Raw genomic sequence first — 15,576 nt, 5'->3', positions numbered from 1 at the left:
AGCTTCCAGCATATCTGATATAGATACAGCAGGTAGACAATTGATGGATGACTGGATGAAAAATGTAGTCATGTTTATTACAATCAGAATGCATCTGTTCATTTGTCAGGGCAGTATATGGTACTGTATTAATAAGTAATGATGCTCCATTCAATCAGCTGGCAATCTAAATCAGTTGAATTACATCTCAATTGGTGATCAGTAAAAATGGCTGATCACAAAATACAAATTTTTCAGCATCTGCTTTTTTTTCTGCTGTGAACTTTCTGTAGACATAGAACAACAAGGTAGACTTTACTAGAGAGAGGGAAGACTGGAATATTAACATTTACATTATAAAGAAAGTGGAGTATAAGTGGAATATTTATAATTGCACCTCAAGAATTAGGACTGCCAGGCTGGTAAACTGGAAAAAAATCTAACAAAACAACAAAATATATTAAGTGTAAATTTTAACAACAAAAAAATCTGTAGTGCAATTAATGATTAATAAGATTCAAAACTATAAGTGCATGTATATTTACATTTAAGCAGCGTTAAAACAGTCAATATCAATTAATTAAATCAGGATATGATAATGGAGAGAGCCTGGGGACTCAGAGGTGGGTTCCCCCATCTCTGGGACTGAGGTCACCGAGGTGGTCAAAAAACTCCTTGGTGGCAGGGCCCCGGGGGTGGATGAGATACGCCTGGAGTTCCTCAAGGCTCTGGATGTTGTAGGACTGTCTTGGTTGACACGCCTCTGCAACATCGCATGGACATCAGGGACAATGCCTCTGGATTGGCAGACCGGGGTGGTGATCCCCCTCTTTAAGAAGGGGGATCGAAGGGTGTGTTCCAACTACAGAGGGATCACACTCCTCAGCCTCCCTGGAAGTCTATTCAGGGGTCCTGGAGAGGAGGGTCCGTCGGATAGTCGAGCCTCGGATTCAGGAGGAACAGTGTGGTTTTCGTCCTGGTCGCGGAACAGTGGACCAGCTCTATACCCTTAGCAGGGTCCTGGAGGGTGCATGGGAGTTTGCCCAACCAGTCTACTTGTGTTTTGTGGACTTGGAAAAGGCATTCGACCGTGTCCCTCGGGGAATCCTGTGGGGGGTACTCCGAGAGTATGGGGTACCGGCCCCCCTGATAAGGGCTGTTCGGTCCCTGTACGATCGGTGCCAGAGCTTGGTCCGCATTGCCGGCAGTAAGTCGAACCCGTTTCCAGTGAGAGTTGGACTCCGCCAGGGCTGCCCTTTGTCACCGATTCTGTTCATAACTTTTATGGACAGAATTTCTAGGCGCAGCCAGGGCATTGAGGGGGTCCGGTTTGATGGGCTCAGGATTGGGTCACTGCTTTTTGCAGATGATGTTGTCCTGTTTGCTTCATCAGGCCGTGATCTTCAGCTCTCTCTGGATCGGTTCGCAGCCGAGTGTGAAGCGGCTGGGATGAGAATCAGCACCTCCAAATCCGAGACCATGGTCCTCAGCCGGAAAAGGGTGGAGTGCCCTCTCAGGGTTGGTAGCGAGATCCTGCCTCAAGTGGAGGAGTTCAAGTATCTCGGGATCTTGTTCACGAGTGAGGGAAGAATGGAGCGTGAGATCGACAGGCGGATCGGTGCGGCATCCGCAGTAATGCGGGCGCTGCATCGGTCTGTCGTGGTGAAAAAGGAGCTGAGCCGCAAGGCGAAGCTCTCAATTTACCAGTCGATCTATGTTCCTACCCTCACCTATGGTCATGAACTATGGGTAGTGACCGAAAGAACGAGATCGCGAATACAAGCGGCTGAAATGAGTTTCCTCCGCAGGGTGTCTGGGCTTTCCCTTAAAGATAGGGTGAGAAGCTCAGTCATCCGGGAGGGGCTCAGAGTAGAGCCGCGCTCCTCCGCATCGAGAGGAGTCAGATGAGGTGGCTCGGGCATCTGATCAGGATGCCTCCTGGACGCCTCCCTGGTGAGGTGTTCCGGGCACGTCCAACCGGGAGGAGGCCCCAGGGAAGACCCAGGACACGTTGGAGGGACTATGTCTCTCGACTGGCCTGGGAACGCCTTGGGATTCTCCCGGAAGAGCTAGAAGAAGTGGCCGGGGAGAGGGAAGTCTGGGCATCTCTGCTCAAGCTGCTGCCCCCGCGACCCGACCTCGGATAAGCGGGAGACAATGGATGGATGGATGGATGGATATGATAATGTAGAAAATTGGTGAAAACTTTTACATTTTTTTTCACATAAGTACATTGCAGAAGAAATTAAACAAAATGATAGCTTCTAATTATGAGAATCATTTTATGTCATATGTATTATGAAAAAATATTTTCTATACATATTTTATTAGTTAAAGTATGTATTTTAAGGTAAATTGTATTATTTTTATGGACACTGAACAATAAGTCTACAAAATTTCATTTTGAGAGAAAAATTAATTTTAATTATAAAAATACTATGTGTTAACACTTTAATGTAGAACATAAGGCTTCTGCATATCTGGTTATGAGTGAGTTTAGCGTAAAAACATTTTTAAAGGGGTAAAATGGAAGTAACATGAAATTGGTGACTGGTATTGGCTCTAAAAATATTTATAAGTCATTAATCCCTCCATCATTGTATTCTCTCATTCAGATGTGTGATACTACAATTATGGCATTAGCAAAAGCCCTTTTATCCATTGAAAACAATGGTATTTTCCTGCTTATTAAGTTAAAACCCTGCATGATTTTTAAATTATGTACAGTAATCCTTGAGTCACATGCTTCAAGCCCTGATAAGCATACATAATAAAAGGTGTTACACAATAAACAGATATAATTAAAAAGTCTTAGTAAACATGTCAACCATTGGTAAGCAATGCTTTTTAGGCATTAGGGAGTGAATTTCATGTAGGGTTATCTAGTCGTCTCATCGTCTCAGTAGGGGTTTTCTTTGGGAACTCCGGTTTATACTATTTCCCCAAAAAAGTGCACATTAGGTAAAATTTCAATTCCTAGTTAGCTTCATGTGAGTATCATGCAGTGTTGCTTGTTGCTTTGCGCTTATTTGCTATTCTTGCTGTGACAGCATTCAGAATTGAACTGTTTAGAAAAGGGGTTGTGGAATTCTCTAACTGACTAGTATTATTTGTTAGATTTTCAATCTAAATGTTGAGGGTTCTTTCCATTTTCACCTTAGCCTTCACAGCTTTTGGTGCACCAACAGCAAGATTTCTAAAAAGTGTTTTTTTTTTTTTTTTTTTTTTGTTTTTAATAAACTAGGGGGCTCTGCCCCCTGCTCGCTTCACTCGCCCACCCCCAGGTTTGGTTAACTGGATATACTGTACAATTTTAAGAGATTATTTTCATGGGAATTATTACATATGCATTATTTTCACTTTTACTTTAAAACTTTAATAAAAACAAGTTTTCTTCAAGATCGCATTGAATTTTGATTCTGTTTGGACTTACATCGTGACAACACAATGTGTAACTGCCTGTGAGTGACTATCGTTTCTTTCTCTCTAGACTTTTTCAAATGTTTGTCCATGCTCTTTCTTCTTCGCTTAGTTGTTAACATGTCATCTAGAACGTATAAAAATTATTGTCCTGATAAAATTTATAAGAGCTGAGAGTGCAGGAAGTGTGTCTGCCAAAAGCATTCACACGACTGAGGTTAGATGACCATGGTCATGTTTGAAAATAGTTGTAAGTAGGGCATGACTTAAAAGAATCTTGTGTTAAAAGTCTCTGTCTCACGGGACTTCATACCGCGCCAACGTTTTTGGAATCTTTTAATTTTCACTGGCAACGATCTTCAGGTTTCTGACTTAAAGTTTAAATCCGAACAATATATTTGATCTCTATTCACTGTTCTATTATTTCACTGAGTAATAATTGTTTGTTTGTGCTAATGCGATCTTTACTATCATTTTTTTGAGACTTTCTAATTTTCGTACTTCCATTATCTCTAACCTGCTGTGCATGTGTATCGCGCCAACGTTTTTGAATTCTTTACGACGTTCTACTTTGTCATCTACTCTTTGTCCTTTATTTCCAGCCCTGGGCATGGACTCGTCTCGCGAGACATACAGGTGTCTCTCTGAGAAAATCATGTCTTGTCTCCTTCCAAGATTTTTTTTTTATAATAAGAGAGATGTGTCTGCTGCACACAGATGCGAACGAATGCTCTTTTTATATCTTCTAGAAGTAACGATTTCTACATCAAAGTCATCACATTCCTGGCCATTTTAGCTGCAGGTCCACTTGCACTTTAACTGGGAATGCATTAAAGCCCTGTATGTAATAAAAGCCACTGAATCCCAAAAATCTCAAAATACAGCAGAATGAAGAGTGCTACCAAATGCATGCAGCCAGAGTGCCTTTGGATGCTACTGAAAATAATGAAAATAGAGCACAAACTGTGGAGTCCAGGGCATTAGAGCCTGGGCAAATTTAAGGCTGTTGTACTCTGTTACTGTTTTATGTAATGTACAGAGTCAAGTCTGTGCTGTTAAGACGGTACAGTCTTGTTGGTCAAGTGATCTGTACACATGAAAGTAATTACAATCCATACTGGTTACACTGCTTTAAATATTTTGTCAAATCTAATCTTTACATTTGTTAAAGAATTAACTCCAATGTTTACCTACATGTATTCACTAAGTTTGCAATTTAACACAAGGCTTGATATTTATGTGCTTTCTGAGAAATGTGCAGGCTATAAGAAAAATTATGAGAATATGGAAAAACACCAGGGAGCTTTAAATGTCAAAAAAAGCAGTTTAATGCAACATAACTTGCTGATGTTGTTGAGGATATGGCTGCTTGTTAGAAATTCATTATCCAAAATATATGGGAGCCACGTTTACTTTTAGTTGAGCCTGTCTGGAATTATGATTCATTGCAAGTTTAAATCAAATTTGAATGATTGTTTTAATGATCTTCATAATTCTACTGAATACTGATCACAGTGTACCTAGGCTGTGTCCTGTAGTAGTGAGACCTTCTACAGTCTTCATGTATTGAAGCTCCAGGTACTTTCCACAATCTTTAAAAAATTGGGGGTTGGCGTGGGAGTAGTTTGTTCTTTTTTTGGGCTAACTTTCAATGACTGGGGATTACTGTATTTTTGTATATGAAATATAAATAAGATCAAATCAGGCATGCTACTATTTATTGACTTCCAAATTGGGCATAGACCAGAAATAAGATGGTAGTTCTGTTAGATGCAAAACATCATCTTGTTTTTTCTTTTTTGTTTTCACGATAAAATTTTCAGTGTGGTTGCATTTCTCTGTGCTTCAAGGCTATGAGATGAGTCCTTAAATACATGGCAAATACCAGTGTCCTCTGCAACAGAGAAAGGATGACTCTGGGATGCTGACCTTAATAGACTTTTCCAGTCATCTTTCATCTGATGGCTTTGTTCTATTGCCTATTTTTTTTTTCATTTTATTTGCCATTTTCCAACTTGTCATTTTCTTACGGTAGCACCCTGGAGTTGTCTTTTCTTCGTTGCAGATGAGATGTATTTAGGGAAGGTGTCAACTGAAGACCTGTAAAGTGTTTATCAAACCGCAGACTTTAATGTCATTTCCTCATCTTTTTCTATTGCATTTGTTAGATCCAGTTTGCCCTGAAGTTTAAGATTGTAATAGACATCTTTCATGAATTCTTCAGTTTCTTGGTAGTTTGTCACATGGAATTAACATCATTCATAAAAACCATCAACCGATGTGGTTCTTAGAAAAAACGTGAAGTTTTTTAACTCAGAGCTGAACTTTAGGAGAGCCAGTATCTTGCAACCCAAGTGTATGTTGACCCTGTGTTAACCTATATATGACAAATAAACCTAAACCCAAGTGAACAGAGTAACATGTTTTAGTGGTGCAATGCAATTACAAAGTTTTCTCTAATTTTTTTTTTGGTATTTGGTATGCTTTATTAAACCCACAGGGTCAATCATTGTACAGTGCCCCTAGAGCAATTTTAAAGTTAATAAACAATTAACTTTTAAATGTGACTAATTAAGGATAAGCTAAAGTAGTTTGCCATTAGGACACTTTCAAACAGTAATAGTTATAACCAGAAATTGAATATTGGTGTTTTATATTAATTAGTCATGGATCATTTTAGCGTACTTTGCCTATGTCATAGCCAAATGATGGCTTTTTAATCTTAAGTTGTTGGTATTTGATGCAAATGAATAAATTAATTACTCATAGAAATCAATTTATAAATGCTGTACCAAGTAGATTTGTTATATCAGTGAATAAACTTTTGTTTTATCAATAGTTTTCATTGTATTTCCATACATCTTTTTGTTTAATGTGTCAGTATTTGGTCATTTTGTCTCTGCAGTGCTATCTTGGCGATGCTTTCCGTTGTGCCAGTTGCCCTTACCTAGGAATGCCTGCATTCAGACCTGGAGAGAAGGTGTTACTGGAGGAGACCAATCTTCAAGATATTTGAAGAAAATTACCAAAAACATTTTTGGAAGCAGTGATGAAATTGGAATATTCATTTTTGGTATAGGATAGTGTGCTGGCAGCTATTTACCCAACACTTAACATTGTTTTCTTTGTGGTTCAGAGTGGGACCCAAATAAGCCAAACTATCAGTTTCTCAAAATTGCCTTCCTTCACTGCAATTTAGCTTTGTATTTTTTAGTAAATGCATTAAGATAAGTGATGTGTGTACCTTAATGACCTAGTAGATGGTCGTCATAAGTCATGTGAGATGAGAAATAACTGAGGTCTCTCAATTTAACAAATGGAAATGATGCGCATGTCACTAAGTCTATATCCAATGTGAGATTTACATATAAATGGGATGGATTGTTCTTTAAAATACATCTAGAGATCTTTAAACAATTTTGCATTTCCTTAGATCTTTGTACAACAAACTATATGATACAAGTATGCATTTTATTGAACATAACATTTTCTGATATTCAGAAGTAGAGGAAAATAGTTACTTTTGGAAAAGTAAAGCTGATGATGAATGTGTGTCATAACTGGTTGTATTACACAATAATAAAGACCCCCACACATAGAGATTGATGCTTTGGTGTTGTTTGTATATCACATATTCTGTATGCTATTTTTACAAATATGACTGCTGCTTCAGCACACTACTTTTTTAGTTAAACTGACAGATGTTGTAATATTTTAATATAAAACATAATTTAGAAATACAGACTCTTAAAATATCTTTAAAGCAATACAGGTGTGTTCCAAAGCCATTAGTACAGTCTCATCCCCCTGGTGCCAGTGTAACTCCACAAACAAGTACTAAGCAGTGACTGCAATATTTGTAGTTCAAAGTGCTTATTTTACAAAATAATCAAAGTTTCTCATCCTGGAAAAATCTTGGCTTGCTGCTCCATCTTCTTTTGGAAAGCACACTCATTTGATGCTGTGTGCCATGGGAAACTTAGAATGACCATCCTCAGACATTTTAGTTATAAATATCTTGCCCTTTGCTTAGTTAAGAATTAAAAAGTTACTTATTGTCCCTTGTTTATTTTTTTCACTTTGAGGTTATACTGGTCCTGACAAGTTAAACACCTTTTCAAAAACAAGAAAGCATCCAGTTTATCACAACAAGTCTGTTATGTTAAACACTGCTAATACTTTTTATTTTACTTTTTGCCTATGATGTGCATTTAATGCAGAAGACAATGTATTTCTTTGTTGCCAGATGGTGTCCAGGCTGACTGTAGAAAATGAGGCATAAAAGATTAATGTGTGTGAATCAACAAAATATTGAAAGATCTATATGAGAAACGTTAGCTTTAATTATTTGTGGGGCTTATCTTGTTGATTGATTTTTAAATATTTAAAATTAAAGCTTCTGCCCTTAGGCGATGTTTAAAACCAGTGGTTGGATTTAGAAAACCTCAAAGATCAAAAGACACATCAGATATTCTAGTCAATATAAAACAACACGTGGGAAGCAATGTTATAGCTTAGTTTAAGAATGGCACGTCGGTACAAATGCTTGCAATGGTTCTACATAACGGAGGACCTGCATTCACTACCTGAACCAACCATTGTTTGTGCTCACTCTTCTTTTATCCATATGGAATTTCTTTCAGTAGTTCCTCTTTCAACTTGAGTTTTGGAGTAGGCTTGTTGGAGTCACCAAATTATCACAGTGTTGTTTCCTATGTAATGGGCTTCTTTTTAATTTCCAGAAGTCCCAATGCAGTCTTAATGTTTAAAGCACCAGCACTGACTCAAATGCAGGCTTGCAATGTTTCCACAGCCATCCCCAACTCGCATGGCTCCTTTTTTTGACTGTGATGGAAAGGCACGTACACAGCATTTCTGCTTACATACTTGTGACAGGCTTATTCCTTTGACAATTGTAAATCCACAATGACTCAAAACCTTATTCAGTTTTTAATACCATATACTGTTAGAGTATATAATTCTTTCCTAAAAGTATAGTTTCTATTAAATGTTTGCATCTCTGGCTTGTTGTGGTTCAAAATTCATGGTTATATCACCAGAGGTAGGTTTAAAGGTAAGACTGTAATCAACTACGCAGATTTTCTCTTCTGTGATCTCCAAAGCTGACCTGAAGAAGTAAACTGCTTGCTTGTGGTACAGATTCCATTTGCAGTGATCCTGTGGAGAGGAGGATGGGGAAAAAAAAATCAAGGATAACAAAACCAACACCTTCTCAGTTTCAGAAAAATTGAACAACGCTGGCTTCAGTTTTACTTCCAGGTGCTCAGATAGAAATCTTGCACTACCAATACAAGAGGGCACCATTTTCCTACAGTCATTTCTGCCTAACATAGAAGATGTGGTTGTCTGCAATACAAGCTTAGTACTAGTCACTGTACTGTGTATACTTGTACCAATATCCCTAGTCCTAGTAATTATACATATCTAGAGTCTTTGGTACTGAAAGAACATCAAGTTAAAAAAAAAAAAATTTAATATGAGGCACAAAGCGGATTGAAGCCATGAAACAGTGTGTCCCACCTGCCCCGCTTTGTCAGGTAATGTATATAACAAATCGCTAATATCTGTGTGTGTGGGTCCAGTCTTCTGGACAATCTGACTAAGTAACCACAGCAACTGACCAAACACGATAAAGACAGGATGTGCCACACAACGGAGGTTCACACACACACACTGATTCTACATTTCCTCCTAGGCCTCTCTTCAGTGAGTCTCCTTCAGACATGGGATGTATGAGAAATAATGCAAAAGTTTTTGAAAAAGACAAATTGAAATGAAGGGTTTTGAGAGGCAGATTTTACAACAAGGCAACAGGCAGGAAGCTCCAGCAAAGACAGGTTCGGACACCCAAGAAGAAAGGCACAGGACAAACACTGAGGCTACGTGTAAGGCAAGAGGTATCAAATAATTTTAAATTTACTCTGTTACCCAACTAGTAATAGTGAAAAATATTAAGATACATACCTGTTTATTAGGTGGCTGCACCAGTCCAGTGCTCACTGTTATGTCATCAGTTAAATGATAGTCCATCCACAAAACCACCCCATGACAGTGACCCTCCCTAAAACACAACAAATGGCACTTGATATCACAACACCACACGTTGCCAAATTAAATACCAAGTTTCTACCCCCCATCCCCCAAGAGGCTTGCCCCCCCCCCCCCCCCCCCCAAGAATGGTAGAAGGTGGTTCTTTCACATATAAAAAAAATGTAGCTTTCTGTTTCAGGATTAATCTGGAATAATTCTGAAACTGGTAGTGTTGCGTAGTTATAAGGTGATTGTACATGGAGTACTTGTGGGAATACAAATATGCACTACGAGAACTGATGTCTATCCAAATAATTCAGTGTAGTGTTTAATTAAATCATTTGGTTTAATCAGAAATTTTAAAAACCTTCCTGGATATGTGTGCTGTTGCTGTGCAGACTCCATGATCAAGTGTAACATAAGGAACCATGAGAAATCCTTAAGAGTTGTATAGCAAAGGTCACGTACATCCTCAACTATGCTGGAAATGCTTCAGGTTACCTACAGTGCATCCGGAAAGTATTCACAGCGCATCACTTTTTCCACATTTTGTTATGTTACAGCCTTATTCCAAAATGGATTAAATTCATTTTTTTCCCTCAGAATTCTACACACAACACCCCATAATGACAACATGAAAACAGTTTACTTGAGGTTTTTGCAAATTATAAATAAAAAAACTGAGAAATCCCATGTACATAAGTATTCACAGCTTTTGCTCAATACTTTGTTGATGCACCTTTGGCAGCAATTACAGCCTCAAGTCTTTTTCAATATGATGCCACAAGCTTGGCACACCTATCCTTGGCCAGTTTCGCCCATTCCTCTTTGCAGCACCTCTCAAGCTCCATCAGGTTGGATGGGAAGCGTCGGTGCACAGCCATTTTAAGATCTCTCCAGAGATGTTCAATCGGATTCAAGTCTGGGCTCTGGCTGGGCCACTCAAGGACATTCACAGAGTTGTCCTGAAGCCACTCCTTTGATATCTTGGCTGTGTGCTTAGGGTCGTTGTCCTGCTGAAAGATGAACCGTCACCCCAGTATGAGGTCAATAGCGTTCTGGAGCAGGTTTTCATCCAGGATGTCTGTACATTGCTGCAGTCATCTTTCCCTTTATCCTGACTCGTCTCCCAGTCCCTGCCGCTGAAAAACATCCCCACAGCATGATGCTGCCACCACCATGCTTCACTGTAGGGATGGTATTGGCCTGGTGATGAGCGGTGCCTGGCTTCCTCCAAACGTGACGCCTGGCATTCACACTAAAGACTTCAATCTTTGTCTCATCAGACCAGAGAATTTTCTTTCTCATGGTCTGAGAGTCCTTCAGGTGCCTTTTGGCAAACTCCAGGAGGGCTGCCATGTGCCTTTTACTAAGGAGTGGCTTCCGTCTGGCTATTCTAGCATACAGGCCTGATTGGTGGATTGCTGCAGGGATGGTTGTCCTTCTGGAAGGTTCTCCTCTCTCCATAGAGGACCTCTGAAGCTCTGACAGAGTGACCATCGGGTTCTTGGTCACCTCCCTGACTAAGGCCCTTCTCCCCCGATCGCTCAGTTTAGATGGCCGGCCAGCTCTAGGAAGAGTCCTGGTGGTTTCGAACTTCTTCCACTTACGGACGATGGAGGCCACTGTGCTCATTGGGACCTTCAAAGCAGCAGATATTTTTCTGTAACCTTCCCCAGATATGTGCCTCGAGACAATCCTGTCTCGGAGGTCTACAGACAATTCCTTTGACTTCATGCTTGGTTTGTGCTCTGACATGAACTGTCAACTGTGGGACCTTATATAGACAGGTGTGTGCCTTCCAAATCATGTCCAGTCAACTGAATTTACCACAGGTGGACTCCAATTAAGCTGCAGAAACATCTCAAGGATGATCAGGGGAAACAGGATGCACCTGAGCTCAATTTCGAGCTTCACAGCAAAGGCTGTGAATACTTATGTACATGTGCTTTCTCAATTTTTTTATTTTTAATAAATTTGCAAAAATCTCTAAGTAAACTTTTTTCACGTTGTCATTATAGGGTGTTGTGTGTAGAATTCTGAGGAAAAAAATTTAATTTAATCCATTTTGGAATAAGGCTGTAACATAGCAAAATGTGGAAAAAGTGATGCGCTGTGAATACTTTCCGGATGCACTGTATATTTATATTTTTCAGTTTAACCTCCTTACCTTTGCAGTTGTAAAATTCCTTGACAGTTCAACTCATTTGCTGGAACATGTTGGCGGAAGTCAAAGGTCATGACCTCTTTTGGCTCTGAGACTGCCCAACATGGATATTCCCATAGAGGATGTGGTTCTGCTTCCTTGGATTCCCTGAAATCCAATGATTTCTAAATGTTCCAAAATAGACAGAAAAATAAATTCTGATTATGAAATACATCTAGTAAATTTATTACCAATTTCTTCCCACCCATCACTGCATACATTCATACTCATACCTATATACAAATACACAGACACACATTGTACCATTGCTTCCTCCTTATAAAGTACTTTATGCGGACAACAAAAATAATTTTTGTTTTTCAACTTCTTTTTATATTTATATGTGAACAATAACACATGAAAGAAAAAAAAAAAGTGCTTTGACTTGTGAAACTGACCTGAATCATCTCATCCATCACACTCACATCGAACCCTTCACATGTGCCGCAAGGACTTCTTATTCTCCACAGATCCTGATGGAATGGCAAATAATCAAAACTCAGTCGTAAGATACATCTACCATGCACATCAACATAAGCAGAATATTAACGCTTCCTTAACTAGAACCTGCTCATGACTGTTTTGTATCCCCTCATATACAGGATGGAAACCTTCAGAATGGTCCATCAACTGTACTCTGTAAATGTAAGTAGCAATTAATTACTGTAGCTCTGCATTTTTGTCCAACTTTGATAACTTACATATGTCAGTATTGTTTATTACATTGGTTTTTGGAAATTTTTTTTTTTAATCCTCCAATAATAGAACAATTCATCACAGTAGCTTGAATTACCTTAAATTCCACGGCAACCATGAAAAGTGATGCAGAGTGAGGCATGATAGTGGCATCATCTTCTAAATGCTGAGAAAGGGCAGTGCGGCAATACCAGAAATACAGACTGTGCCAGGGCAGCAAACAAGAAGTGAAGAAGGGCTCTCCAATTAGCACCGATACCTGGAAGAGGAGGAGAACTTTGTGCCTGCCATGCGACACCTTCCCACACATTCGATATTTAAGAAAAAACAATTGCATATACCTTTTCACCTCCAAAACTTTCTGAAGTTAAGAGCTCGGGCCGACTATCCAAAAGATGAATTGTTCCAGTAAGATTGTTGGCAGCAATAACCTGAAAAAAACAAAAAAATAGTAATAGTTAAAAAATTACCTGTAGTTCTCCTTAGGAAGTTTTTACACATCTCTGATAATCTCTAGAGCAGGGGTCTCCAACACGTCGCTCGCGAGGAGGGTTAATGAATCCTACATAAATTTGAGAACTTGATTAATCAAATTAGGGGTGGGCGATCTTTCCAAAAAACCATCACGATTCTTTCAACACAAAATCATGATCCACAATCTGAACTGCAATCTTTTCAATGTGCCATACACTTAACAGAATATCCGGACTCAAACTCATCAAGACGTAAGTAACACTTTATTTTAAATATCAAACAAAGTTCAATTCAACTGTTCTCTTGTTCGCTAGCTAAGCGGAGTTAAGGAACACACCCCGAAACTGGCGAGTGAGTGAGGAAGGCCCCTCCCCTGGGCCCGCTGCGTGTTTCTCAGATTCGCGCAAATAAATCGGTACAGCAAGTGAACTATGATACTTAGTACGATGAGAGAAGTCGCAAAAATCAACCAGAATGTTAAAGCAAACTATAGAAAAAAAAACGATCTAAATCCACTAAGTAGTTCTCTCGTGAAAAGCATACAGACATTGGATTTTCTATTTTATATATTAGTAAACCTTCAAAATAATGTGCAGTTAAAGTCTCAACAGCATTCTCAACATTTCTGGAGCTTAGTAGAGCCAGACAACTATAAGAATCTTCACCAAGCAGCTCTGAAAATGTCTGCTTTGTTTGGGACTACCTACATCTGTGAGTCTGCCTTTTCTGACAAAGTTCAGAACAAGACTGACAGATGAACATTTAAATGACTCCATAAGGGTGAACCTGAGTTGCTCCACTCCACCATTCACTTGCCTCTCTTGTTGACTCCATGCAGTGCCAGTCATCTGACTAACTAAGAAACACATCACACATGCAACTGGACACGTGAATACTCTTGTGAAGTGAAACAGTGACATGGAATAAAATGACAAATCAATAAGTAATATCTGTGTATTTGGAATTGCATTGTTTTGTTTTGAGAGCATTCATGTTTTAATTCAATAGTGTAAGAAACACTAGAAAATGCATACAGACATACAAAATGCACTTGCAGGTGAACTAAATATTTTTTGTGATGTTTTAATGCAAAATGTGAGTTGTGGACACCAACATTTTGTAAATGTTCAGGCAAAACAAGCTTATTCAGTTTGTTTGGGTTGAAATAAGTTATGAGAGTAAACGTTAGAAAACATGAGTAGCTCTCGGCCATTTTCATTTTGTAAAAGTAGCTCTCAAGGGAAAAAAGGTTGGAGACCCCTGCTGTAGAGCCTCTTGTCTCCCATCTCACGACAGTATACTGTTACCTTTAACAGAGAAAATCAAGTTTTTGTTGTAAGCATACCTGCTCTATTACTTTATGAGCCATGCCAAAGCTTTCCAGACTGTATACCTTCAAGAGCAAGAGAGAGAGATGATGAAATCTTAGACTTGACCCTATTCAATTTCAAGCTGCATAGAAAATGAACAAACACTTGATAATTACATTCTGAAAATACATAAGCATTATGGTGAAATAGGAAATACTTCTAACAGCTTTAAACAAAGGGCTCATTTACAATATTTATGGTTATTTATGATGTTGGTTACTCTATAATCTGTCTGTGAGTTAACAGAAACAAGAGCCTCATACTTGTATTGGGGATGAGAAGAATAAAAGTTTAGGGAACAGCATAGAATAATGGAAAGAGAAATGAAGGAGTTTCCATACTAAGGAAAGCTAGGCAAAGACTGATGTGCAGTGATGAGATAGCGGTGTACAGAATAAGAACACTTAAGGCACAGAAAAGGTGTTACAAGGGCCACACTAGAGACCAAAAAACTGAAGACATTACTGGGATACAATGGCAATATCTGGGATGCACACAAGGAGTAGAGCAAAAATAGACATGGGAAATGTGGAGCCTACATGCACAGAATGCTGTCTTACTTCAATGTGGATCAGTAGCATATCAGCAAAGATGCAAAAACAGCATTCATCTGTTAAAAGCTCAAACTGTTGTGATGTGAAATTTTGCATACAACTTGATATATTTTGTATGTCTTTATTTGTACCTTAGGCAAACCAATGTAATATTAGTGTTACAATAGTGAGAAGCATTCATGTTTACCCCCCTAGGACTAAGTCAGGAAAGTGAATTTTATGACAGGGTTGGCGGAACTGTCTCAAACATGTTTGACCAATACTGAAGTCTCTCAGTCAACCCCTTCAGGTAAGCCAGGCTGCCCAACTGCCAAGCTTTACCTTAACATATGGTTTTGGGGGCAGGTGTGAAGATGTTCTATCCCCCCATTGGTCTGAAGTATGGCTGTTTGGAACTGGCTTGTATCAAAAGCTTTTAAGTATCATGACACCCTATTGGCTCTAGGGATTGGACAGAAAACCTATAAATTTGCTTGCTTTACCTCACTCTCTCTCTCTTACCAAACTGATGAAAGACCATCTCACAGCATGAACAGAAAAGGACAACACAATGAACAGCACAGCTCGGCAGCCATATTGAGACAGGCATGCGGCCCGTTCTGAGGAAAGTGGACCACAAACGATGCCTTAACTAGAGACATTTTAAGTAACTAACAAGTCTGTGTGCAGCCTGAAACTGCACATCAACATGTATCAGGTTATATGGTTGCCAGTATTCACTTGTACTTTGCATATTGTTATTATTTAAATAATGAATTATTGATAATATTCATAAAGTGTAATTTAACTCCTGCTTGTCTTTTACTACAACTAATTGCCTGAGGTT

The 15,576-nt window shown here is 39.0% G+C and overlaps 2 protein-coding genes across 4 annotated transcripts in view; one reads left to right on the top strand and one right to left on the bottom strand.

The window, feature by feature from the left end:
* ciapin1 (cytokine induced apoptosis inhibitor 1) overlaps positions 1–7,001 on the top strand; it is a 91,561-nt gene extending 84,560 nt beyond the window's left edge. For 2 of the 3 annotated variants that reach the window (XM_051931838.1, XM_028809897.2), the window contains exon 9: positions 6,305–7,001. In XM_051931838.1, the coding sequence (XP_051787798.1) occupies positions 6,305–6,415 (111 nt within the window). In that variant the 3' untranslated portion in view covers positions 6,416–7,001. The remainder of the gene's footprint in view (positions 1–6,304) is intronic. The other variant, XM_051931837.1, reaches the window with a different exon arrangement.
* Positions 7,002–8,271: 1,270 nt separating this feature from the next.
* prmt7 (protein arginine methyltransferase 7) overlaps positions 8,272–15,576 on the bottom strand; it is a 43,372-nt gene continuing 36,067 nt past the window's right edge. Inside the window, exons 11-17 of the mRNA XM_028809896.2 lie at positions 14,172–14,219; positions 12,694–12,783; positions 12,450–12,611; positions 12,055–12,129; positions 11,621–11,781; positions 9,385–9,481; positions 8,272–8,577 (exon numbers count right to left, since the gene is read on the bottom strand). Of these exons, the coding sequence (XP_028665729.2) occupies positions 8,404–8,577; positions 9,385–9,481; positions 11,621–11,781; positions 12,055–12,129; positions 12,450–12,611; positions 12,694–12,783; positions 14,172–14,219 (807 nt within the window). The 3' untranslated portion in view covers positions 8,272–8,403. The remainder of the gene's footprint in view (positions 8,578–9,384; positions 9,482–11,620; positions 11,782–12,054; positions 12,130–12,449; positions 12,612–12,693; positions 12,784–14,171; positions 14,220–15,576) is intronic.

This window comes from Erpetoichthys calabaricus, chromosome 9, assembly GCF_900747795.2.
Source record: "Erpetoichthys calabaricus chromosome 9, fErpCal1.3, whole genome shotgun sequence".
NCBI lineage: Eukaryota > Metazoa > Chordata > Cladistia > Polypteriformes > Polypteridae > Erpetoichthys > Erpetoichthys calabaricus.
This window is presented reverse-complemented; position numbering and strand designations above follow the sequence as displayed.